This window comes from Anguilla anguilla, chromosome 8 (genome assembly GCF_013347855.1).
Source record: "Anguilla anguilla isolate fAngAng1 chromosome 8, fAngAng1.pri, whole genome shotgun sequence".
NCBI lineage: Eukaryota > Metazoa > Chordata > Actinopteri > Anguilliformes > Anguillidae > Anguilla > Anguilla anguilla.
The window spans coordinates 49,166,926-49,193,282 of NC_049208.1; the positions used below are offsets into that span (position 1 = coordinate 49,166,926).

General features: G+C 40.4%; 1 protein-coding gene across 1 annotated transcript in view; it reads right to left on the reverse strand.

The window, feature by feature from the left end:
• Positions 1 to 22,180: 22,180 nt before the first annotated feature.
• The window catches only part of LOC118232903 (ephrin-A4-like), a 34,154-nt gene continuing 29,977 nt past the window's right edge, over positions 22,181 to 26,357 (reverse strand). The window contains exon 4 of the mRNA XM_035428143.1: positions 22,181 to 24,301. Coding sequence (XP_035284034.1) covers positions 24,204 to 24,301 — 98 coding nt within the window. The 3' untranslated portion in view covers positions 22,181 to 24,203. The remainder of the gene's footprint in view (positions 24,302 to 26,357) is intronic.

Sequence of the window (26,357 nt, forward strand, 5' to 3'; positions counted from 1 at the left end):
TCATTGAAACCCGTCCTTTTCTTTGATTTCGAGCCCCTCTCTGGGTTGATTTCCTTCTTTGATTTTGAGCCTCTCTCTGGGTTGATGCACCTGTAAACAATAGGCCCCCCCCAAAAAAAGCTTTGCGTCTCATAGACATTTTTGGCATTGCATCTCCAAGGCACATGCAATAGTGCCTCTTTCTTCCATCCATCCATTATCTACTGTATACCTGCTTATCCTGGGCAGGGTCACGGGGGGTGCAGGAGCCTATCCCAGTGTCCAGTGGCAGAGGCATGAATACACCCTGGACAGGCCGCCAATCAATCGTAGGGCACACACACCATTCACTGACCATTCGATCACACGCCATTCACTCATACCTAACATAACATAATGCGCCCCTTATATAACAGATTCTCTGATAGGGCATAATGGAATTCTACAGTCGGTGACATACGGTACACATCTGCATGCACAGCAGTCATGACTGCGGATTTCCCTTTATCTGTGCAAAACGGAATGACTTAAGGAAAAAGCTCCAGCTCTGTGTAAATAAATGGGGCAATAGCACTGAGAATGTGCTTTTTCAGGAGACCAGATGCATTGAAACACCTGAGGTGCCTTTTAATAACATCCCTCATCTTTGTTTTACACAGGCCTGCTGTTTCACACAGGTACACAAGGCCACACTCACCTGAAGTGAGAGTGTCAGATCTGGACCAGAGGAACTCTATTGTATGTGACATCTGAAGCAGAGGAACTGTAACGTATCTGATGCCTGAAGCAGGGGAACTGTGGTGTGTATGTTGCCTGAAGCAAAGGAACTACTAAATGTGAATTTTAAAGCGTGAGAACTCTACAGTATATTAATTCTGAAGCTGGGGAACTCTACTGCATATGCTGTATGACACAGGGGAACTCTACTGTACATGGTATCTCAAGCAGGCGAATGCTACTGTATGCTCTGCCTTCAGCAAAGGAACAACTGCATGTGAATTTGGAAGTATGAGGACTCTAATGTGTGAATTCTGAAGCAAAGGAACAACTGTAAGTGAATTCTGAAGCAGGGGAACTCTATTGTATGTGAATTTTGAAGCACGGAAACTCTACTGTATGTGACGTCCAGATTTTCTTGCATTGCAGCCATGGCCAGAGCTGTGATATCTCTTATATCCTGGAATATTAATGGGCTTAAGAGAAAAGTGCCTTATGTCACTGATGTAGCCAACAAGAACAAAGTGGACATTGTATTTCTTCAGGAGACTCGAATCGGACCACAGGACACTGGTGTATTTGACAAGTTAAAAGAATGGCACAAATTATTCACAGCGCATGATTCACGCACAAAAGGAGTTGCCATACTCATTAAAAAGGACATTGATTATAAGTTGAGTGAGGAACATATAAATGATTCTGGAAGTTACATCATAGTGAAATGTAAATTACGAGGCCAGCTTTACACCCTTGCGAATGTGTACAGCCACAAGTCAGAAAAAAATATTTTGGACAAAGTCAGACGGCACCTACAAAAGAGTGCTGATGGCCTGTTGGTGATTGGAGGAGACTTCAACACTGCTCTCAATCCGTACTTGGACAGGACATCAACAAACACAAATAAAAAACATGAAGCTTGGCGGAAATGTGTTGCAAAATTGACAACATCCCTCCACCTTGTGGATGTCTGGAGAAGAATCAACCAAACAAAGATACAATACACTTACTCTCAAAATGATAACAAGTCCAGGTTGGATTACATTTTCATGCAGGAAGAGTCCATGTGGCGAGTTAACACCTGTGAGATCATTGACACTCCTAAAAAGTGCTCAGACCATAAACCTGTCTGTCTTCAGCTTACCTCAACACCATCCAGCCATGGTCCCCTTAAAGACACCAATGAGATGACAGTCTTCACAGAGCTCTATTTTCACGTGGCTCCAACACTAGCCTGGCTCCTGGAGAAGAGTTTTAATAAAATGACTGCACAAACAGAAGAGGAAAAGAACAAAACCGAGAGTTTGCTAGTGATCCACTCAGGAAGAAAAGAGAAGGTAAAGTGGTCTTTGCTGGAGGAGGCAATAGAAGCACTGGAGGATTCCTTTCTTAAATCCACCCTCTTTGACAAGCTGCTGAGAAGATCAGACCAGGACCAGGACTGCAAACAGCTACGGTGTGGGTGTCTCTTCACCACAGCCCTGCTCAAACTGTATGTTACACATCACGTTATCAAAATACTAACATTTATATTGCCATCAGGCAAGACATTAGCTGCTCTCATCTATGATTATACTGTAATGATCAGCCTGTCATTCCACCCCAAAGACAACCTGCTAGCTATGGTCAAGAATGAACTTAGAAGGCTGGATCATTTGTAATGTACAATATTGCGCCAGACCTTTTTTCCAGAATGTTCTGACAGTAGCTGAGCAGCAAAAGGTACCGCATATATGAAAATGTTGTGGATGACATATTTTATATGAATTCATTTTGTCTCCTTAACAAATACAGTAACTAGCACTGTAGTTTAGGAGGAGGCCTGGTCTGGAGAGGGAGTTCTGCCCAAACTTTCTCTCTAAAACACTAAATCTGACCTTATTGACCTTATCTGGGATACCAGTAAAATGTAACAAGTAATGATTTGCCAATGCTGTAAAAACACTATATACAAAAACTAAAGAATATGCTGGTCAAGTCATATTAAATGACTGAGACCTGACATGTTAACTTTTATTGATTGTTAAACCTATATTCTTTATATCCATAAGAGTTTAAAGGGGGAATGTTGGAGTTAAAATTTTACATTTTATACATGTGTGTATTTTCTTAACAGAATTAATGAATATTGTCAGACATGTAATTCACCAGTTGGTCATTCTCAGCCATAGGAAGCTTCAAAGTGCTCGGCCCGCATAGACTGCAGATAGAGCAGGAACTGGGGGGTTACTATATGAGGTGTGAATGTGTGTCTCCGTGTGTGTGTGTGTGTGTGTGTGTGTGTGTGTGTCCATGCCCCTGCTCCTCCTCTTTTTCACAAGATAAAATGTGTGGCTTTCTTTTTGCCTGTCAGTTTTTGGCAACTTTGAAAGAGGAAGTTTGGTAACAGTTGGAAGTGGGCATCTGAGTCCTGTATCTATGTCAAGTTTTCTACATCTCTGGTTCTTTTAGAATATTTTGCTGCCTTTCCTGCTGGTTTTTGCATTTTTGGATTACTTTGAGACCATTCCTGTGGCCTTGTTAATTATCTTAAGGTAGTTGAAGCTTTTTTTTAAGATTAGATATGAATATTTATTGTAACTTAATACATTTTTTAATTTTCATCTGGTTGTGAGCTATACATTTTGATAAAGGTTGCTCCAACAGTTTGCTCTGTCTAGCAACGAATTTGGTAATTTAACTGATAGTTGATGTCTTTGATGATGATGACCAAATTTAATCAAATAAAAATATCTTACATGTTGGGTAAGTGAGGTGTTTTAACTGTTAGTGCACTTAATGGTTAAAACTACAGGGTTTGGATAATGAAACATATTTCAATTAATCCTCACTTTGCTGAAAATAATCAATATTATCCATTATGCATAATTATTAATATTGTAGTTCAGATGGGAGGGGGCCCAGGTCCTCTCTCTCTGAAGCAGTAAATCTGACCTTATTGACCTTATTTGGGAGACCAATGAACATAACAAATGATTATTGGCTGGGCTGAAGGCAAGCACCGAATGATGTGATATGACTGTTATAAATGCCCAGAGGGACTGCCCCTTGCATCTTGTGTGAACTGAGTCGGCAGAATAAAGAACACTAATTATTTAGAGTTCCAGTCTCTTTAGCTTTTTTTTACCTACTCTTGGAGTCTTACAAAAACAACACTGAGAATAATGAATTGTGCTAAATTGATTTGGCTCTCCAATTTCCTAAATTCGATTGCCATTTGCACATAAAATGCAAAACCTTAACAACGCACTTCCTGTTTTGTTCTGCCTCTCGGAGTACAAAGATGGTAGCCGTATCCAAAACAGCAAGTTTTATGGAATTATTCAGTTTCTTGACATTAAGGAAAGATGTCACATTTGACAGACAACAGAAGATGGCTGTCTAGATTAAGACTGCAGCCGCACTGGCTGCAGCCTAAGAAAAGTTTGATTCCTGTAACTACTCTTAAGTCTGTTCTGAACAGAATTATCCTTCCATTTTGCTAGTAAATAGTTTTGCTTAAAGTCCAACCACCCGTGTCCTCCATTCTTGCTGCGATTGTGAAGCTACTTGTGTTCTGTATCAGGGGACAGCTACGTCATGTGACCTTATTCTTTGGGAGGAGGTTTGATAGTTAAATGGGTCTTGGAGAAATGGATGCATTTGCACTTGCATAACTTCTATCTTGAATGCATCGCAGACCACCTCCTGAAGTTGTTTAGGCGATAAAATTTGAATCTGCTCCTAATGCATCTTGAGAGCATTCACACCAGCATTCTGATGAGGATAACACTGATCTTGATATAATCCAGATTCTCAAGATGCATAAAACGACCAGGTGTAAATGACACAGAACCAGTCATATGTATTACTGTACATGTCCCATGTTCCCCAAGGCCCCATAGGCACAGTCACATGGATGACAAGTAGTCCTGTGCTATAAGGGCATGTCTGACATACACTTGGACACGTCTTTGTAACAAAGAGGTCAGCTGTAACACGTTAAAGCACACACTCTTACAACAACCACGTTTATTGGTCGCATTCACCTCATTGAAAAGAAGGAACCTGATTGCAAATCTTCACAGAAGACAAAATGTCCTTCACCAAAATGTGAAAAGATAGTATAAAAATATTTTTTTCCCCACACGTATACATCTTTTTATCTGCAATGAACTTTTCAAAACCAACTCACCACACAATTGTGCGGTGGTGACATGGTTTTACAGTTGGTGATCAAACCAGATAAAAGTGGGTTTGTTCCAGAAGAGAGCATACTGGGTCCTGCAAGCTTTGGAGTTGCTCAGTCACCCGTTAATATGAACCAAGGGAGGTGTAGACATACAGCAGTACGTATCTGTGTACACATATGCTCTAGATGGAAGTTTGATCCTGGTGGATACATGTAGCCTCACAGGACTTGCATTTTCCATTCAGTTGTACAGTAGCTTGTGATGTCACTGTCTGGAGGCAGGTTCATCCCAGGTCACCAGCTATGGCTGTTAGCAAGGCTCATACAGTACAACACACAGTGAGAAGCAAACCCCGGAGTCAGGGATTGCCGTTTATTTGGGTTTTTAGTCCAGAGGACCTGGGTCTTTGGGTGCAGGCGGGGCTACATTTCATCCAATTAGCAAGCGCCATTCTCCCGAGCAACGTATAAAACCAAGTGAATGCAGGGCTGTGTGTGTCATCACAGGCTGTACGCCATGCTCCATAAAGCTTGTTCACAACATGTCCTCTTGTTCGGGTCCCTGCTGTCCTACTCAAGACGCTCTGCGAATATCCGGTGCACAGTGTGAGCTGATGTGGGGAGGTTTTCAGTCCGAACTTCTCATTAGCCCTGCCTGTGAGGTTGCAAACCCTTCTCTCTGGCGCCCCCTTGAGGAGAATGTCATGTACAGCCCTGGCTACTGTAAGGACACTGTCTATCAATCAAAAAGGCACCGATGGACCCTGCAAGACCACAGTCCTAATTCCCTTATCTAAACATCTGCAAGTTATCACTGTCCACAAAATAAGAGAATGTACAAACAGGAGCAGAGAATCAGCTCAGTACAGGGGCTACGGTTTCTTTTACAGATTCCCTTTTTACGGCCTTTTCCACAAACTAGAGTAAAAACCAAGATACTGCACTGTCACCACTTGCTTAAACTGCAACCCTTCATCCATTGAAAGCTATGCATTCCAAGAATCCTTCTGATATGTGTCAACCATTGGAGGAGCCCAACACTGAGGCAGGCCCCAGAAAATCCAGAGTTATGTCGATCAATGCACTTCCAATAATTTCATATAAATCCTATACTTCAAGCCTAACCAGTCCAGTAGAGCACACACCCAATTATACAGGTTTCCACAGCCTTAACAAGCAAGCACCTGACTGTTCAAGTTATGTACAGTTACACAGAATTTCTCTGTCTTGCACCCACAAGTCCTCACCTGTTGAAACAATAACCGAATTTAGCTCTGCTGAACAGGTTCTGCACACTTGGTAGCGAGTGTTAGCTGGTCTTGGTGAGAGATTATCAAAAATACAGACTCCTTACTGAAAGATTTTTCATGAAGGGCAGAAATGAATTCTTATTTCACCTAATATCACCACTGATTTTAACTAGTTGGATATTGACATTGATTTATGTTGTCTAATTTCAGATATTCCAGTATTGGAACTGATTTTTTCTCATAGGGCAGCAATTTCCTCCCATTTGATATTTACATGCATTCTTCTTCTTCACCCACTGACCTGGATTCTCACTCGACTAACAAAAGATACAGAAAGGGATTCCTTCTAACCCAGGCCTCATCCATTGACTCATTGGATACTGCAGTCCGTTGAGCACAAAATGGATAAGAGGTAATATGTAGAGGAAGTGACATCACAGATCACATGACCCAGTATTATAAAAAAGTTAGATGTCCCTCCTGGAGGCAATAGCAGTGTCTGAAACGGCTCACTACTCCCTGATGTCTAATCTAGTGAATTTACATGTAGGGAACTAAATAACATACTTAAACAATGAATTTGATCAGCAGACCTTCTCTTCTGTCATCATTCAGCGTTGACACCTGGGCTACATGTCTGTCGCAAAACCTTCAACATACCATCTAGCTGGTTCTTTATTCATTGGTGTGATAATGATCTATTTGCAAATGTTTCTGACTCTGCCCACTGAGTTTGCCTTCCTCGTTCATTGATGCATTACATTGCCTGTACATGTACCCATATAATAAAGATAAAATAGCTTTGCAGACAGTTTACAAAGCATCGTGGTTCACTTCCACCTTTTGTAGTGATTACAGCTGTTTACAAGATATAACAGTGCATTGTGGGATATTTTTAGTTCTCTAAAATGCATGCCAAATTTAATTTGACTTATTTGATTATTTGTAATGATAGACCCCTTATTACATTTCTGGTACATCTATTTACCGCTACACCAGGCCAGCCAGCTGAGAATGGGCTCCCCTACTATAGCCAGGTTCCTCTCTTCCCACTGGGGAGTTTTTACCCCACTTGCTTTTTGGGGGTTTAGTCCTGGTTTTTGCCCAATTTTCCTTCTGTTACTCTGTGAAATGTCTTTGTGGCAGTTTATCATAAAAAGTGCTGTAGAAATAAAATAGACACATTTATGGGGCACTGGGACTCCTTTTGGGACTGAGTGACCTGTACAAGCATGACATGAGGAGTAAGGGAACAGGATGTGTTGAAGTAATAGTCTGAAAAGTCTTTGTTTAAATGTAAGAAATATAAAAAATAGTTTTTTGGAGCTGGAGGCTACTCTGATTAGCGGGGGCTATGACATAGTTGAAATTTCTGGGTAAGGAAAATGTCAAAAAAGTACGTTCAAAAAACAGCCTACCTGCTGGATGAATAAAGCTGTAAGGGAGAGGAACAGAACAAAAAGCTATCACATTGCTCCCTTTCTTTGGGAGGCAGTAGAGGACTGAACTGCACATGTACAAACCAGAAATGTCTTTGGGAGCGCCACTGTACATTAAGTTATTGACCGTGTTACATTTATCAAGCCTTGCATTTATGGAAACTCTCCCATATTTTTGCGAAAGGAGATAATCTTTTAAAATCTTTTAAAAAAATATGAATTCTTTATCTTTAGGAGCAGTTGCTAATTAGAAAAGCTGAGAGATTGTGACTCTGGAGATGATTGGGTATTTGGTACAGAACTGAACAACTTGAAATATTAAAGCTGTGTTCTGAGGTTGTTGTTTTTTTTACTAATGAGACATTTAAAGGTGATATGAGCACTGGCTTTGTGGAGTAGCTTGCCAGGTCATGTAAGTTGAAGCAAAAACTTTGGGGGTTTTTGAAGACCAGGCCTTATAGCAGTGATTGTGAACATGAAAGACTATGGAAAAATAGACAGTGCAGTTTACAAATGTGCATTGTATTGATTCATCCACACCCCAGCCTACACTGAGCAATCTATCAGAATAATCTGTGCCAATGTATTCACTTTTGTTTTTTCATTTTTGAAAGTCAGATTTTATCTTTTGGATTTTGAACTTCCTCAAAAATGAAATCATTAAAAAGTAAAACCAAAATGCATATTAACAGATTGTTTTAAATGTTATTTTCTCCCTTGTAATTATTATTTGCTTTATGCAGGAGCTGTGGCCAGTCTATCGACAGTAGTAAAACAGCAAAAAAGTACTGCACATATGAAAACAATACTGAGTAGAATTAATTGTGCATAAAATACTTTGTGGGTTTCTGAAAATATCGTACAAATGTATAAAGAGATGTTCAAAACAGGACTCTCCTTATTTTTATCATAATCCAAGTCATTGATTACACATGGAAAACTAAACGGTTGTAATTTATTCAGCCATGGGAATATGGGAGACAAATAAATTTTGTTGCTTTTTTGAATGAATCTCAGAATCACGTGACAAAAGCAATACAGCTGATTTTGGAGTCTGAAAGCCTGGATGTTGTTTCTGTACAGATTGGACCATGTAGTCTAATTCCAGCTCCATCTGCTTTATCACTAAGAACTACCTAAAAACAGTAATTACACCCTGATTTAAAACTTTTTACATTACATTTTTCTCCTCACTCACATATAAAGAATGATAAATTTAGCATTTATTTGCATATAACTCATTTTCACAAAAATGAAACTCAGACTCCTCTAATTCTCATTTTATGAAATATATATCCTCATAGGTGTCACCATGCAAAACCCTACTCCTTAATTATCTCATGTTCTTTCATGTGTTACATTCTCATTCCCCTGGCATGCACAGTCTCTGTTCATCTGAACGACCAAACCTGCAGATTGGCATTATTCAGCCAAATAGTTTTTAGGGGTGTGTGCCACAAAATGCAGATTGTCATACATGTCATCAATCAAAACACCACTCCTTTATTGTTTTATGTTCTTTTTTCAGTTAACCTTTCTTACATCGTGTGTTGGCACTGTGTGTACATCTGAATTAAACCAGCAGATCTGCATTATTGTGTCAAATGGTCTCAAACGGACGTGTGTCTGATACAATTAAAGCTGAAACTGGGAGGTACAGTATGTTCAATTTTTTTTCGTTTTTCTTTCCAGTGCGGAGTTTCTACCTCACTTGCTTTTTGGGGGGTTAGTCCTGATTTTTATCCTTGTTATCTAACAGGATAATCTGGTGCCACTTTCATTTTTTCATTTTTGAAAGTCGTTTTTTTTTAAAGATTTTATCTTTTGGATTTTGAACTTATATATATATATACATACATACATACATGTACAATGATTCATAAAATCATAAAAATAGCCAGAATGAAAGTTACAGGTGATCACCAGGACTAAGACCTAGTCAGATGAAACAAAAATTGAACTGTTTGGCCATAATGTTTGGTGTTATGTATGGAGGAACTGTTTGGCGCTATGTATGGAGGAAAAGGGGTGAGGATTTTAATCTGAAGAACACCATCCCAACTGTGAAACATGAGGGTGGCAGCATCGTGTTGTGGGGGTGTTTTGCTGTAAAAGGGACTGGTACCATTCAGAAAATAGATGCCATCATGGGGAAGGAGGATTATCTAGAAACACTGAAGCAACACCTCAAGACATCAGCTAGAAAGTTAAAACTTGGTTGCAGCTGGGTCTTCCCACCAGACAATGATCCTAAGCATACCTCCAAAGTTGTAACAAAATGGCTTGAAGACAATAAAGTGAAAGTATTGGAGTGGCCATCACAAAGCCCTGACCTGAATCCCACAGAAGATTTGTGAACTGAAATGATAAAGCGTGTCTGAGCAAAGAGGTCCACAAACCTGAGTGAGTTACACCAGAGGTGCGTTCAAGTTCAGTGAACAGAAGCGAATGTTCGTGGCGAACATGTTTTCTTTGAACAGTTCAATTTGAATGGCTTTTTTACAAACATTCCAAATTGTTTGAATTAAACATAAACAGACATGGCGACGAGAGTGTTTGTACTCACAGCTGCTTCTGTGATCATCGATAATAAAAAACAATAGCTAGCTAGCGAACAATAATAACGTTGGCCAGCGTTAGCAATAACATTATTGAAAAAACTGATCACGCTCAACGGCATCTTCAACTGAAATACCCATCTGGGAACATTTCCCTCAGTCCAGCGTCCATTTTTGTTCGCCGTAAACTACCTTTTCAGACCGTTCGTTTATGTTCGCGGCAAACACAAAGCTAATGGAAATAGTTTGCAAACGTTCGCCTTGTTCGCTGAACTTGAATGCACCTCAGTTCTGTCAGGAGGAACGGACAAAAATTCTGGCAAAGTATCGTGAGAAGCTTGTGGAAGGCTACCCCAAGCGTTTGATTCAAGTTAAGCAATTAAAAGGCCATGCCACAAAATACTTACAAAATTTATGTAAACTTTTGCCCCACCGAAAATCTGATATAGTACATAAAAGATGAAATAAATGTCTCTTAGATATTATTTTGAAATGACGTCTTATGGAAATAAAGTAGATACCCAAATTGACTTGACACAGGAAATTAATGGTAACATGAAATGTGTGGAGTTGTGAAAAATTGAGTTTGAATGTCTTTAGCCTATAGGTGTATGTAAACTTTTAGGCCTCAACTGTATATATACATACACACACACACACACATATATATATATATATGTATGCACACATATATGCATGCCCCCAGAAATACCCCCAGAATTTTTTTCACGCATACCATAATGTACCATCAATGGTAAATGGTAAATGGACTGCATTTATATAGCACTTTTATCCAAAGCACTTTACAGTTGATGCCTCTCATTCACCAGAGCAGTTAGGGATTAGGTGTCTTGCTCAAGGACACTTCAACACGCCCAGGGCGGGGTTTGAACCGGCAACCCTCCGACTGCCAGAGAATCGGTCTTTCCTCCTGAGCTATGTCGCCCCATCACTCGTACGTTTTTACCAACTGATACAGCTGAATGGGGCAGCAAACAATAGCACAAGACATAATGCCTCCTGAATGAACAACAAATAAAGATGTTGCATTTTACAAGATGACTTAAAAGCGGAAGTAAATGAGCAAAATACTTTCCAAAATTTTTCATGTCTGAATAGGAACAATATGCCACCAGACATTCTGCATTAGCACTGTCCTGCTGGTGCCTCTATGTAGCTGTATACTATATATATATATATATATATAGTTATGTACCCAGTATATTAATGTATTATAACTATGAACAGAATGAACAGACGAGACGAGGAAGTACGCTTTTTGTCTTTCTTTGTCTCAGGAATGAAGGTTCAACATAACAATGCGCAGGGAGTCACATGCTTATCTCAATCATCTGATACTTGTCTTTCAGGTTCGGTGAACTCACGTGGCCTCTACAGGTGTACTCACAATTGTGCAGGTGAGTAAAATGACATTACTCCAACACAGCGACAAGCTAAGTTGCAGTAATACTGCACAGTGTCATGCTATCATTGAACAATGATTGACATGAACAACACTGAACAGTTTTGTCTGAAGGAAACCAACACAGCTCACACTAATGTCTACTATTAATGTAATAGATAGACATTAAATCTATACAAGCATATTTGATCTATTATTGGTTTGCATTTATGGCACAAAGCACTCAAATCAATAATATTTTCACGGAACTGTGAATGAACAGCACACAAAGGGAATCTTCTGTGTCATAAAGGGTACCAAACACAGCTTGCACTAGATGGGTGATTTATCTGGGATTTCCAGGCTCAATCTCAGTTACTTACACAGTCCTAACATAAGATAATGCGCCGCTTTGATAACACATTTTCTAATAGGGTATAATGCAATTCTTCAGCGTGTGACATACGGTACACATCTGCATGCACAGCAGTCATGACTGCAGATATAGAGCTCTTTTTATTCCCTGCAAACTGAATGACTTAAGAATAAAACCTCACCTCACCTCACCTACAGCTCTGCTGTACAGGTTCTGCACACTTGGTAGAGAGTGTTAGCTGGTCTTGGTGAGAGATTATCAAAATACAGACTCCTCACTGAAGAATTTTTCAGGAAGGATGGAAATGGATTCTTATTTCACCTGATATGAACACGGATTTTAACTAGTTGGATAATGACATGGATTCTTATTGTCTAATACTGATATGAATTTAAGCTGTTCCAGTAATGGAACTGATTTTTGCTCATCCGGCAGTAATTTCCCCTCATTCAATATGTACATGCATTCTTCTTCATCACCTACTGACCTGGATTCTCACATGTCCAATAAAGATACAGATAGGGATTCTTGTGTGGCACGGTGGTGCAGTGAGTAGCAATGTCGCCTCACAGCAAGAAAGTCGTTGGCGGCCTGTCCAGGGTGTATTTCTGCTTCTTACCCAACGCATGCTGGAATGGGCTCCAGCACCCCCCGCGACCCATTATCTATATGCGAGTATAATATAGATAATGGATGGATGGATTGATAGGGATTCTTTCTCATCCAGGCCTCATCCATGGACTCATCGCATACTGCACTCCGTTGAGCATGAAATGGATAAGAGGGAAAATGTAGAGGAAGTGACATCACAAATCACCTGACCCAGTATTATAAAAAGTAATACTAGAACACAACTAGAATACAATTAGAATACCTATTTTTGTGAGGTACAAAATACAGATTCTCATATCCAACACCACACAAATCACCACTACTTCACTGCTGTATCTTCTTTCTTCTGTTTATCTTTATTTTCTCATTCTTTCCTGCGGAATGTTGCAGCACACCGTTACCAGTTTCATGAAAGAGACGGTGAAGCCCCCTTGTGTTTATTTAAATAATAAAATCTGATTGTTTTTGGGTTTTAAAAAGATTCCTCTTTTCGCCTTCTCGCTCTTTTTGAACGCAACTAAGGAATTCTTCTGAGCCTGGAGATGGAAGGTGTGGAATCACTGGCCGCATTACCAGATGTCCATCCTGGTGGCAATAGCCTTGTCTGAAACAGTTCATTACTCTCTGATCTCTAATCTAATGAATTTACATGTAGGGAACTAAATAACATACTTAAACAATGAATTTGATCACCAGACCTTCTCTTCTGTCATCATTCAGTGTTGACACCTGGGCTACATGTCTGTCGCAAAACCTTCAACATACCATCTAGCTGGTTCTTTATTCATTGGTGTGATAACTAATGATCTATTACAAATCTTTTTGACTCTGCCCAGTTAGTTTGCCTTCCTCATTCATCGATCCTTTACATTGCCTGTACATGTAAGCATATAATAAAGATAAAAATCTTTGCAGACAGTTTGCAAAGAATCGTGGTTCACTTCCACCTTTGTAGTGATCACGGCTGTTTACACAATATTACAGTGCATTGTGGGATATTTTTAGTGCTATAAAATGTATGCCAAATTTGATTTGACAATTCTGACATTACATTTCTACAGTGCCTAATCTTCACCGTTTCTTTTTCCCTGGGTCCCCTGTCCTTCCATTGCCCTGAGCCCGTGGACTGCCCCCTCCCACGCCCTGAGTTTGCAGACTGCTCCAGCCCTGTCCCGCTCCTGGTTCAAGCCCACACCCTGACTAAATGTGGAGCCCCTGATGCATCACCATGCCCTGTTAAACTGCATATTATATATCCCTTCATTTGGACTTTCTTCTTCACTAACTAGTGTAGTACCTCAACTGTAACCTTCTCAGCCCATTTGATTATTTGTAATGATAGATCCCTTATTACATTTCTGGTACATTTTACCTCCACACCAGGCCATCCAGCGGAGGATGGGCTTCCCCACTATAGCCTGGTTCCTCTCGAGATTTCTTCCCATTGGGGAATTTTTTCTCGCCACCGTTTGAGTATTTTTCTTCCCGCTGGGAAGTTTTTACCTCACTCTTTTTTTGGGGGTTTAGTCCTGGTTTTTGCCCAATTTTTCTTCTGTTACTCTGTGAAATGCCTTTGTGGCAGTTTATCATAAGAAGTGCTATAGAAATAAAATAGACACATTTACGGGGCACTGGGACTCCTTTTGGGACTGAGTCACCTGTACAAGCATGACAGACCTGAACCGGAGGGGTACTACTGCACTGGGCCAGCTTATGCTTGGGGTAGCACCAGATTATTTAAACTAAGAACCTGGGAGGCAGGCACGCTCGAGAGTGAAAAAGATAGGGAGGTACAGATTGCAAAGGTAGAAGCTGTCAAGCTATAATTTTGAAAACTGTCATGGTTCTGTGGTTTGTCTCTTTTTTTTGAAAGATTTTATCTTTTGGATTTTGAACTTCCTCAAAAAAAAATTAAATCAAATGCATATTGACAGATTGTTTTAAATGTTCTTTTCTCCCATTTAATTATTATTTTCTTTATGCATGAACTGTGACCAGTCTATCAACAGTAGTAAAACAGCAAAAAAGTAATGCACATATGAAAACAATACTGAGAGAATTCATTGTGTAAAAGCCAATTTGTGGGTTTCCGAAAATACTGAATATACTAAAATGTGTACAGAGATGTTAAAAAACTCTCCTTGTTTTATCATAATCCAAGTCATTGATTACACATGAAAAACTAAATGTGTAATTTATTCAGCCACGGGAATATGGGAGACAAATTAATTTGTTATTTTTATTTGAACAAATCTCAGAATCATTTGCCAAAAGCAACACACTTGACTGTGGGGTCTGAAAGCTAAAAGCTGTCTTGTGACTGGATGTTGTTTCTGTACAGATTGGACCATGTAGTCTAATTCCAGCTCCATCTGCTTTATCACAAAGAACTACCTATAAACAGTGATTACTCCCTGTTTTTTAAATTTTTAAATCACACACATATAAAGAATGATAAATTTAGCATTTATTTGCATATAACTTATTCACAAATATGAGACTATAATTCTCATTTTATGAAATACAGATCCTCATAGGTGTCACCGTACTAAACCCTACTCCTTAATTACCTCATCTTCTTTCGTGTGCTATATTCTTATTCCTGTGGCATGCACAGTCTCTGTTCATCTGAATGACCAAACCTGCAGATTGACATTATTGAGTCACATGGTTGTGTGGGGTGTGTGCCAGGAGATCCGGATTGTTATACTTGTCATCAAACAAAACAACACTCCTTTATTATGTTACGTTCTTCTATCTGTTAACCTTTGTTTTCTAATTCTTTCACTGTGTTGGCTCTGTGTGTACGTCTGAATTAAACTAGCAGATCTGCATTATTGTGTCAAATGGTTTCATGACATGTTTGATGTAATTAAAGCCAAAACTGGGAGGTACAGTATGTGCAATTTTTTTATAAGACGTTTTCGCAGTACAGTATAAAACAGAACAACAGCAGCCAATTTCGCAGTGTTGTTGACCAAACTGAGGAGGTAAAGCATTGTGTTTTCACCTGGGTAGCCTACTGAAGAATCTAATATCTGCTTGGTGAGAAGGTGCTGCAGGTACAGAGCTGAAGGACCAGTGAGTATTCAAATACAACTTTATTATTCTCTGAAAGTACAAATCTAGTTCTGTGGTACAGTTCAGTGAAGTTTTTTTAAAATATATGACAAAACATAAAAATGACACCCAACAGTGTTTTTTCAGCTTTGTGTTATTTTACTCTTTGGAGAGTAGATCTTTTTGGACACTTTTTTTTTTCCAAATTCCAAGTCAATGGTCTAGAACCCCATTGCTGTCATTGCTCTTATCACTGGATTCTTGGAACATTACTACATACATTCCAATAGACTCCCATAACACCCCCTGAAATAATTAACGGCGACTTTGAAGACGTTGAAGATCACTTAAAAGTGAAAGTAAATGAGCGCAAATGTTTGGCACCAGAAATTCAATATGGTGGTCTGCTGCTGGCGCCTCAGTACAGTAGGAAAAAGGCTGTATGTAGGCCAATATTGTATGTTAGGTCTTGAGCGTAAATTTAAAGGTTTTGAAAAGAGTACATAACCCTCTGTGAAATGGACTGCAGACACATATACAGTTCTGTTTGAGGTTGAATTTGAGTGAATTCAAGAATATTGAACATGATCACTGAATAAATTTTGTGTCAAATCAATGACAAATCATTCACAGAATCGGATTCAGGGGGGACCCATCTGCCGCGGGCAGGCACCGGTTTGTTATGGAAATGTCTTACATGAAAACAGGTAAATTATAATACATAAACAGCCAATCCAGTATTAATTAAGTCCAAGGAAAGGGTGACTCCGGTCACTTACATAGTACATAGTTAATAGTATATACTATATATAATTTTGAAACAAATATGTCAACTGCATGGTAACATGCATTCTTCCTGTTGCTATAATGATCAGTTAAAGTAGCTTTTTCTGCCTGGGCTTTTTCTTTTTCTTCCATATTAAAGTGTATTAAATTGAACAAAATAGTTTGACAGTATTCAAAAAAAATCTAATTCATTAATCATGTCTCCAGATACTAAATAGTGTATTCAGTAGACCAATGATATTTGCTTTGATGTCCTATGAAGCTTACATGGTGTTTATATGGGTTTGGAGAGTAACAATAGACAACTACAATGACTGAGACTCTGCAGTTGGCTTAGTCAACTGGTTGGACTCCTTTTCAGAGTGTTCTGGAGTAAGCAGCACTTCCAGCTTCTGTTCATGCTCCCCCGCCCCTGAGTGAATCTCCAAACTTCCCAAAAGAGGGAAACAACAAATTGAAGAAGTCCCATGCTTATCTCAATCGTCTGATACTTGTCTTTCAGGTTTGGTGAACTCTGCTGGCCTCTACAGGTGTACTCAGAATTGTGCAGGTGAGTAAAATTACATTACTCCAACACAGCAACAAGCTAAGTGGCTGTAATACTACACAGCATTGAGCTCCCATTGAACAATGATTGACATGAACAACATTGAACAGCATTGTCCGAAGGAAACCAACACAGCTCACACTGCTGTCTACTATTAAAGTGTTGGGTAGACATTAAATCTATACAAACATATTTGATCTATTATTGGTTTGGATTTATGGCACCAAGCACTCAATAAATCAATCATATTTTCACAGAACTGTGAATGAACAGTAGACAAAGGGGATCATCTGTGTCATAAACAGTACCAAAAACAGACTGCACTAGATGGGCAGTTTGTCTGGGATTTCCTGCCTCAATCTGAGTTACTTACACAGTCCTAACATAACATAATGCGCCCCTTTGATAACCGATTCTCTCATAGGGTATAATGGAATTCTGCAGTATGTGACACACGGTACACATCTGCATGCACAGCAGTCATGACTGCAGCTCTGGGGCTCTTTTTATCCCCCACAAAACTAAATGACTTAAGGAAAACACTCCAGCTCTCTGTAAATAAACAGGACTATAGCACTGAGAATGCACTTTTTCAGGAGACCAGATGCATTGAAACACCTGAGGTGCCTTTTAATAACATCCCTCATCTTTGTTTTACACAGGCCTGCTGTTTCACACAGGTACATAAGGCAGCACTCACCTGAAGTGAGAGAGTCAGATCTGTAGCAAGGGAACTCTACTGTATCGAACATCTGATCTGAACCAGAGGAACTGTACTGTATGCAACGCCTGAAGCAGTGGATCTTCATGAACTGCAGCCATGAACAAAGATGAAGCTCAGATATCTCTTATGTCCTGGAACATAAATGGCCTTAAAAAACTAATAAAAAAAATAAATAAATATGAGGTTGACTTCACATATGTACTGAAAATCTTTGAGAAAATAGACATTGTCTTTCTGCAGGAGACTCACATCGGAAAAGACGACATTAGTATATTCAACATGTTTGAAAAATGGATACCTTTCTTCACAGAGTATCATCGACGTAAAAAAGGAGTTGCCATCCTCTTTAAAGAGGAACTTGCTCATGAGAATATTGAGCTTTATAAAGATCCATATGGAAGGTACATGAGAGTAAAATGTAGAATACAAGGCCAGGTTTACACCCTTGTAAATGTGTACATAAATAAATCAGAGAGAGATATTTTGGATGAACTCATACCATACCGTCAGGAGAGTGATGAAGAAGTGTTGGTGATTGGAGGAGACTTCAACACTACTCTCAACCTGGACTTGGACAGGAAATCTAAAAAATCAGAGGACCAACATGCCACTATGCGAAAATGTGTTGAGAAATTCACAGCATCCTTCAGCCTTGTGGATGTCTGGAGAAGAGTCAATCCGACAGAGAAAAAATACACTTACTTTGAAAACAATAACCCTAAGTCCAGGTTAGATTACATTTTTATGCAGGAAGAGGCCAAGTGGCGAGTTAACATGTGTGAGATCCTTGACTTTGTAGAGTGCTCGGACCATAAACCTGTTTTTCTCCAGCTTACCTCAACACCATCCAACAATGATCCCCCTCCAGACACAGATCTCGATTTCCTCGTGGCTCCATTACTGGCCTGGCACCTGGAGGAGCATTTTAAAGATATGACAGCACAAACAGAAGAGGAAAAGAACGAAACCAAGAGTCTGCTAGTGATCCACCATGAAAGAAAAGAGAAGGTAAAGTGGTCTTTGCTGGAGGAGGCAATCGAAGCACTGAAGGGTCCCCCTCTTATATCCACCCTCTTTGACAAGCTGCTGAGAAGATCAGACCAGGACCAGGACTGCAAACAGCTACAGCCCGACTGTCCCCTCACCACAGCCCTGCTCAAACTGCATGTCACACACTTCATGCGCAAAGTGCAAACAGATGAACTCTTCCCATCAGGTGTGACAACAGAAATTCTCATCTACGGTGAAACTGTCATGATGAGCCTTTCATTCAAGGCCAATGAAAAACTGAAGGTAAGGTGGTCTTTGCTGGAGGAGACAAAAAGGGAAAGAAAAGATCTCATTTCTGCCATTTTTGACAAGCTGCAAGATGAGGATAAGGATGAGGATGAGCATGAGAACAAGGATGAGCATGAGGATGAGGATGAGGATGAGGATGAGGATGAGGAACACGTACAGCTGCGCAGTGAAAGTCCAGACGCCCTAGTCCTTCTCACCGTGTGTGTTGCACACTTGATGAGCAAAGTGCGAACACGTGATGGATTCTTCCTGACCAGGCCGAAAGTCAAAAATCTCACTGACTATAAAACGGTAATGATCAGCGTTTCATTCAAATAAATTGAATATAGCAGCTGACAAATGTTTTCCTAGAATGTCCAGACAGTAGTAAAACAGCAAAAAGGACTGCATACAGTATATGACAAAGTTGGGGTTAAAATGTTTGACAATAATTCTGGCGCGTGCTCAGTCCTTTCCTTTTGGGAAGAGCCATGGCAGTTGCAGGTTTGGGTTACTTTTTAGTATAGTAGGAAATAGAGAAATTTGCAATTGTAATTTTTACATTGTTCGGTCAATATAAATGCTATTACAGATTATGCCTTAACGGGGATTTTGAAATATGAGAAGTAAAAGTTAATTGATTAATTGATGAGTTGGTTTGGCTGGAGGGAGGAGCTACCAGTACCAGTACTATAGTAGCTCTGATCCCTGGCCCAAGTTAGTCTGTGGTGGGATCTCAGTGGAAAAGGTCATAGGTTATACAACAACTGAATTGTAATTTATCAAGAATTTAAGTGTTCTTGAAAGTATTTGCAACCTGAAATCTTTTGTTGTTTTTTGTTAGTTTGTGCATGTCTGTATGTTTCCGCGATAAGACGACATATCTCTGCACTGCCCACTGTAAATAAATTCCAACACCGGTTTTTTGGGGGAAAGCATCAACTTTTTAAAATTAACTTCCTGTGCCTCTTATTCGGCAATGTTTACCCTCGCTCGGGTATGGGTGTGACAGGGTTAAAAATATATGTGTGTGTGTGTGTGTATTTTTACTAACATAATTTATCAATATTGTAGGAGCCATTATGTTGGTTTTTATAGTAATTATAATAAGAACCCCAAAAAACTATTGTGGCATTTATTTATTCTGTTCTACATTTAAGTTAAAGTTATAAAGGAATTTATTATGCATTTGTTATTTATTGTTTAGTGTGTATTAATTATTTTATGAGTGTGTCCCTCTATAGGTGGAGGGGGAATAAATTATATTTAAGATGGTGTGGTGATGCGGGCTGGAGGCGGTAGACGGGTGCGAGCGGAAACGGTCATTGACCGTGTTTGCACAAACCAAAGTGGACATGTGGAAGCTGGAAAAGTTTAAATGGACTTTTATATTGTTTTTGTTTATTATTGCAGTTTATGTTCATTTCATTTATAAATAAATTCAACAAGAGCAACAACAATAATACGTTTTTATTTCAATTGCAACACGCGTCAGACAACTGCACCCAACTCCCAGTGAAGTGGATAAAAGTGGGAAAACGTTTCTGGAACATAGGAAACAAAAGGACAGAAACTGAACCTATTTTTACCACTACAAATATTATCCATAGTTCACAGTTACTGAATAATAACATTGTAGTTTAGATGGGAGGGGGCCTGGACTAGTGAAGGAGTTCTGCCCAAGCTCTCTCTCAGAACCAGGAAATCTAACATTATTGGCCTTATTTGGGAGACCAGTGTACATAAAAAATGATGATTGGCTGAGCTGAATGCAAACACCAAGTGATGTGATATGACTGTTATGAATGCCCAGAGGGACTGCCCCTCCGTGGAAATTGGACATGCATCTTTGTTGTGAACTGATTCCACTTCTGCAAAATAAAGAAAACTGATTATTTACAGTTTACAGACCTGTTTCTACCAACTCCTGGAGTCTTACAAAAAACAATGCTGAGGAGAATGAATTGTGCAAACAATTATTTGGTTCTCCAATTTCCTAAATTTCTGTAAAAATGTATTCACAAAGAGATGGTTAAAAAAACTCACAAATTCATAACGAGATGGATAACTCTCCTCATTTTTATCATTTCCATACAAGTCATTGATTACACTTGAAAAACAAAACAAACTCATTTTCTGACTTGCTTAAAAATATACTGCCAAATATAATATTGATATGTATTTCAATAATTATATATTTCTTAATCCCCCCCCCCCCCCTCACAATTTGTGTAATGTGCAGGGGGGTCAATGGCAGATCCTTCTTTAGCCTTGATTTAATGAAAGCAAAAGCATGATTAAAAACTGTGTGTGTATATATATAAATACACATACTGCATAAACTTCACATGCACATTGAACATTGGTCTGTGCCATTAAATAATGCTGAGGCGCCATCTAGAGGCCAGCATTGAACTGCAGGCTGTATGAAGATACAGTGTGGAAGTGTGCACTTCCTGTGTTTACAACTGGAGGTCTGTGGGCCACAGGGGGTTTGTGAAGGTACCACCGCGGATCTGAGATCACACCCTCTACTCCACCTCTGGGCCTGGGTGGGGGTCCATGGATCAGAAATGGCTGAAAACCCCCAATATACACAGTGTGCTCTCATAATGGTTTCCAGTAGGGCTGGATTGTCCCTGCAGACCAGAAAAAAGTGACAGAAAGTAGGATATACTCCCCACAAACTTGAGGATCAGTATTCATATGTGTCAACTGGCACATGTGCGCATAGCACTGATGAGTCAAATTCATGTGGAGTATGTGACATGTTCTCAAAGACCTCATTTTCAACTGGTCATTTCAAATGACTTCTTTCTAGATTGAATCTGAATAAGACTTAACCACATTGCACTTACACTTGCTAGTCAGATTAATCTTTGGTTAGCCAAATTGAAATCCGATTGCTGTTTGCATGTAAAATGCAAAACCTGAACAACCCACTTCCTATTTTCTTCCACCTCTCGAAGAGCAAAGATGGTAGCCGCTTCCAAAACAGCAAGTTTTATGGCATTTTTCAATTTCTTGAAATTAAGGAAAGATGTCATATCCGGCAGACAACATACAACAGAAGATGGCTGAAAAACGACCGTGTGTAAATGGCACAGAACCAGTCATATGTATTACTGTACATGTCCCATGTTCCCCAAGGCCCCAAAGCCACAAACATACGTGTTACATGGATGACATGCAGTCCTGTGCTGTTAGGGCATGTTTGGCATCTATACACTTGGACATGTCTTTGTAACAAAGACGTCAGATCAAACACATTAAAGCACACACTCTTACAACAACCACATTTATTGATTACATTCACCTCATTGAAAAGAAGGAACCTGATTGCAAATCTTCACAGAAGACAAAAAGTTATTCACTAAAATGTGAAAAGAAAGTACAAAAATATTTTTTTTCCCCACACGTATACATACACATCTTTTTTCTCCAACAAACTTTTCAAAACCTACTCAAAACACAACTGTGTGGCAGTGACGTGGTTGTACAGTTGGTAATCAAACCAGATAAAAGTGGGTTTGTTCCAGAAGAGAGCATACTGGGTCCTGCAAGCTTGGGAGTTCCTCAGTCACCCGTTAAGATGAACCACGGGAGGTGTAGACATACAAAAGTAAGAATCTGCGTACACATATGCTCTAGATGGAAGTTTGTTCCTGGTGGATACATGTAGCCTCACAGGACTTGCATTTTCCATTCAGTTGTACAGTAGCTTGTGGACCCTGCATGACCGCAGTCCCAATTCTCTTATCTAAACATCTGCAGGTTATCACTGTCCACAAAATAGAGAATGTACAAACAAGAGCAGAGAATCAGCTCAGTACAAGCGCTACAGTTTCTTTCACATATTGCCTTATGAAAGCCTTTGCCGCCATCTAGAGGAAAAACCAAGGTATGGCACTGTCACCACTTCCTTTAACTGCAACCCTTCATCCAATGAAAGCTTTGCATTCCAAGAATCCTTCTGATATGTGTTGACTATTGGAGGAGTCCAACACTGAGGCAGGCCCCAGAAAATCCAGAGTTATGTCGTGGAATGCACGTCAAATAAGTTCATACACATCCTATACTCCAAACCTAACCAGTCCAGTAGAGCACACCCCCAGTTAAACAGGTTTTGTGAATTTCCACATCCTTAACGATGACACATCTGACTGTTCAAGTTATGCGCAGTTACACAGAATTGCCCTGTCTTACACCCACAAGTCCTCACCTGTTGAAACAATAACCCAAATCCCGCACTGCTGAACAGGTTCTGCACACATGGTAGGGCTTTTGGTCCGCTTCTGACCTCAACGGTTCTGCTCGGCGTGAACAAGCCTCGGCCCGGTTCAGTTGCCGTTGCACAGGCTAACGCAGTTTACTTCAGCCCACTCTGGGTTGGAAGGAGAGACATCAGGGGGAGGGGAGGGAGAGGCAAGTGAGGAGGGTGAACGGAAATGAAGTCGTGGAATGAAAAAGGCCAAGGAAGGCCGCGATTCACGACCGGCGTTCCTCAGAGTGGGGAGAGGAGACGGAAGGCTAACGCATCGCGATGGAATGAGAACGAGAGCGCAAGAGGGGCTGGAAAAAGAGAGAGGGATTAATTATGCTTCAGGGAAGGGTGGAAATGGACTGAGAAAGAGGGAGGGATGAGAGGTTTTCCCACCCAAGGAGTCACCCGGTGCGCAACCCTGCAGATAACGCTGAAGTGCAACGTCCACAGGTGCCGTCAGATTACAGAAGCCCTGAAAAACAACAGCGCGTGTTCACTGTCGACGGAGGCACCTTCTTTCTCAATAACAACAAAAAAAAAACATCCAGAATCAGTTTACCTGTCCTTTTCCCCCCCCAAATACTTATGAGCAAGGAGCCGAAACAGATCAGGGTCAGTCCTTAGCGCATACACCATTCAGTGTGTACTACCGTGCGCGTGTGTATGTGCGCGAGTGCGAGATTCTGCTCACAAACGATGAATAGGGGCCAAACAGTTTAGACACGCTGTCTGTAAAACGATTTATGTATATGATGTTTCGCTCAAAAAAAGAGGTGGATCCTTTAATTGTGATTGGTTAATGGACATTCCTTATACTTCTCTCTCTGGCCGGAGGTGTGCAGACACTGCAGGTGCCGACCTGGACCATGGTCGCGAGGCGTCGACGCATCCGAGTGATTTTTTCTTCTCAGTGATCAAAGGGCCAGGAGAGACTGTGGGGATGCTGCGTTTGGTCCCCGCTGGCAACCCAGCGCAGAAAATCCACCACTTTGGAGGGTTTTTTTTTTCCTTTTTTTTTTTTTTTTACAGGCGATGGCGGTGGTTCAGACGGAGGAGTGAAGGAAGAGAGGGATGAGGAGGAGGAGGGAGAGTTGAGGCCTCGCTGCTGAAGCTCCGACGGCACCGTGCGGAGCTGGAGTACCTGAGGAGGAGGAGAGGGGAGGAGGGAGAGATCAGAGTTAAGGCACGGGTACAGCAGTGTTAAAACTGGCCATTAAAAAAACAACACTTCTCCAAAAAAGAGAGGTGGAGGTGCACATGGATATTGGAGAATGATACAGAGCTGATAAAGACGAAGAGACAGACAGACAGACAGATAGACAGACAGACAGTCAGAGACAGTCACACAGACAGAGAGACAGACAGACAGAGTAAATTATACAAAATATACCCCTTGCACCATTTTGATCCTGCCATCGGAGAAACAAGGAAGTAAAGTCAGAGATTTAACTTTTAAAAATACTGGTTCAGTCAGTAAATGGTCTATGACTGAGTGCCTATTCTATTTTTTTTTTTTTTTTAAAGTTGTGTAAGTCACTCTGGATAAGAGCGTCTCCTAAATGCCTGTATTGTTCTTTAAACCAGTCAGCCAGGTCGCAGACATTTCAACCGCCCGGGCCGGGGTTGGGGGGGGTCCTGGTTGCCGTTTGAGGGTTTTCTCAGTTTTTTTTTTTACCTCTTGTACCTGCTATTTGGGGGGGTCAGGCCAGGTGTTTGCTGTGTTTTCTCTTTTTTGCTCTGTCTCTTGCCTTGCTACTCTGTAAAGTGTCTTTGTGACAGTTCTCTGCAAAAAGCGCAATACAAATAGAACTGAATTGAATTTAATTGTGTTCCAGAGGGCCAGCATTGTAACTAAATTTTCCCACCTTCGCTTATGAGCACCAGCGCGCTCATTAGGGGTGTAAACCTCGTGCTTCACCGCGATGAGTTACGATTTGAATTCTTGGGGCGACGGTTCAACATTTGGCTATGTTGTTCATCTTTGCTCTGGTACGATCATAAGGACAAGACATCAACATTAACCTGAGAACAAAGCTTACTGACATCACGTTTAGCAAAAGGGAAAATAGCCCAAGCATGAGTGATGATGGAGACAAGCGGGGAAACCCAAACGATGAAGCTGGCACTGTTGCTAGAGAGCAAACTGCCGCAAGCTTATGGACATTTAAATAAATACACTGCTATGATTAATAATGACGCGGATCAATTGTTCCGCGTTGCATCGATTGGATCGTACTGTTGCACTTTGAACTGCAGCGTCTTGCTAATTCATAAGACACAAAGGCGATTTTTAAAATGCTTTTATATATTCATATGTGGCCACTTACCAGACCAAGTGTAATTTCATCAAAATAACTTCAGCCATAAAATGTGAAAATTGCTCAAATTTCATTTAATAGCTGATCACAGCACAATAAAACGACTATAAAAAAATGAACTCGAATCATGAAGATACTTAAGAGGTTTGAAAGATTTTTCATACAGTGTTCCAAGGATAAAATGTGTATGAGCAATCAATGCCAGACAAAAGACGCACGGGCTGTGACAGAGATCGAGTATTCGAACGGCTTTGATTGACAGCTCTGCCAAACGAAAAGCATTTTTATCCGCGTGCGACTGGCGCAAACGACAGATCGTTATCTCTGAAGTGCGCACGCGAAGTATCGCTTTTCTTTCTCCCCCGAGATTGCACCTTTGAATGTTTTGGCAAGAGCGTAATTTAAAAATTGAAAAAAAAAAAATTAAATTAGTGGCCGCACGAGGCCGCGCCGGGACCTCCGCGGCCATTTAAGACCCGCCAACTCGTCCCGCCGGGAACAATACGCCCAGAACATTACACTACACTTCCTGTGTGTGTGTGTGTGTGAAATAATACGCCCAGAACATTACACTACACTTCCTGTGTGTGTGTGTGTGTGAAATAATACGCCCAGAACATTACACTACACTTCCTGTGTGTGTGTGTGTGTGTGTGGAATAATACGCCCAGAACATTACACTACACTTCCTGTGTGTGTGTGTGTGTGTGTGGAATAATACGCCCAGAACATTACACTACACTTCCTGTGTGTGTGTGTGTGTGTGTGTGGAATAATACGCCCAGAACATTACACTACACTTCCTGTGTGTGTGTGTGTGTGTGTGTGTGGAATAATACGCCCAGAACATTACACTACACTTCCTGTGTGTGTGTGTGT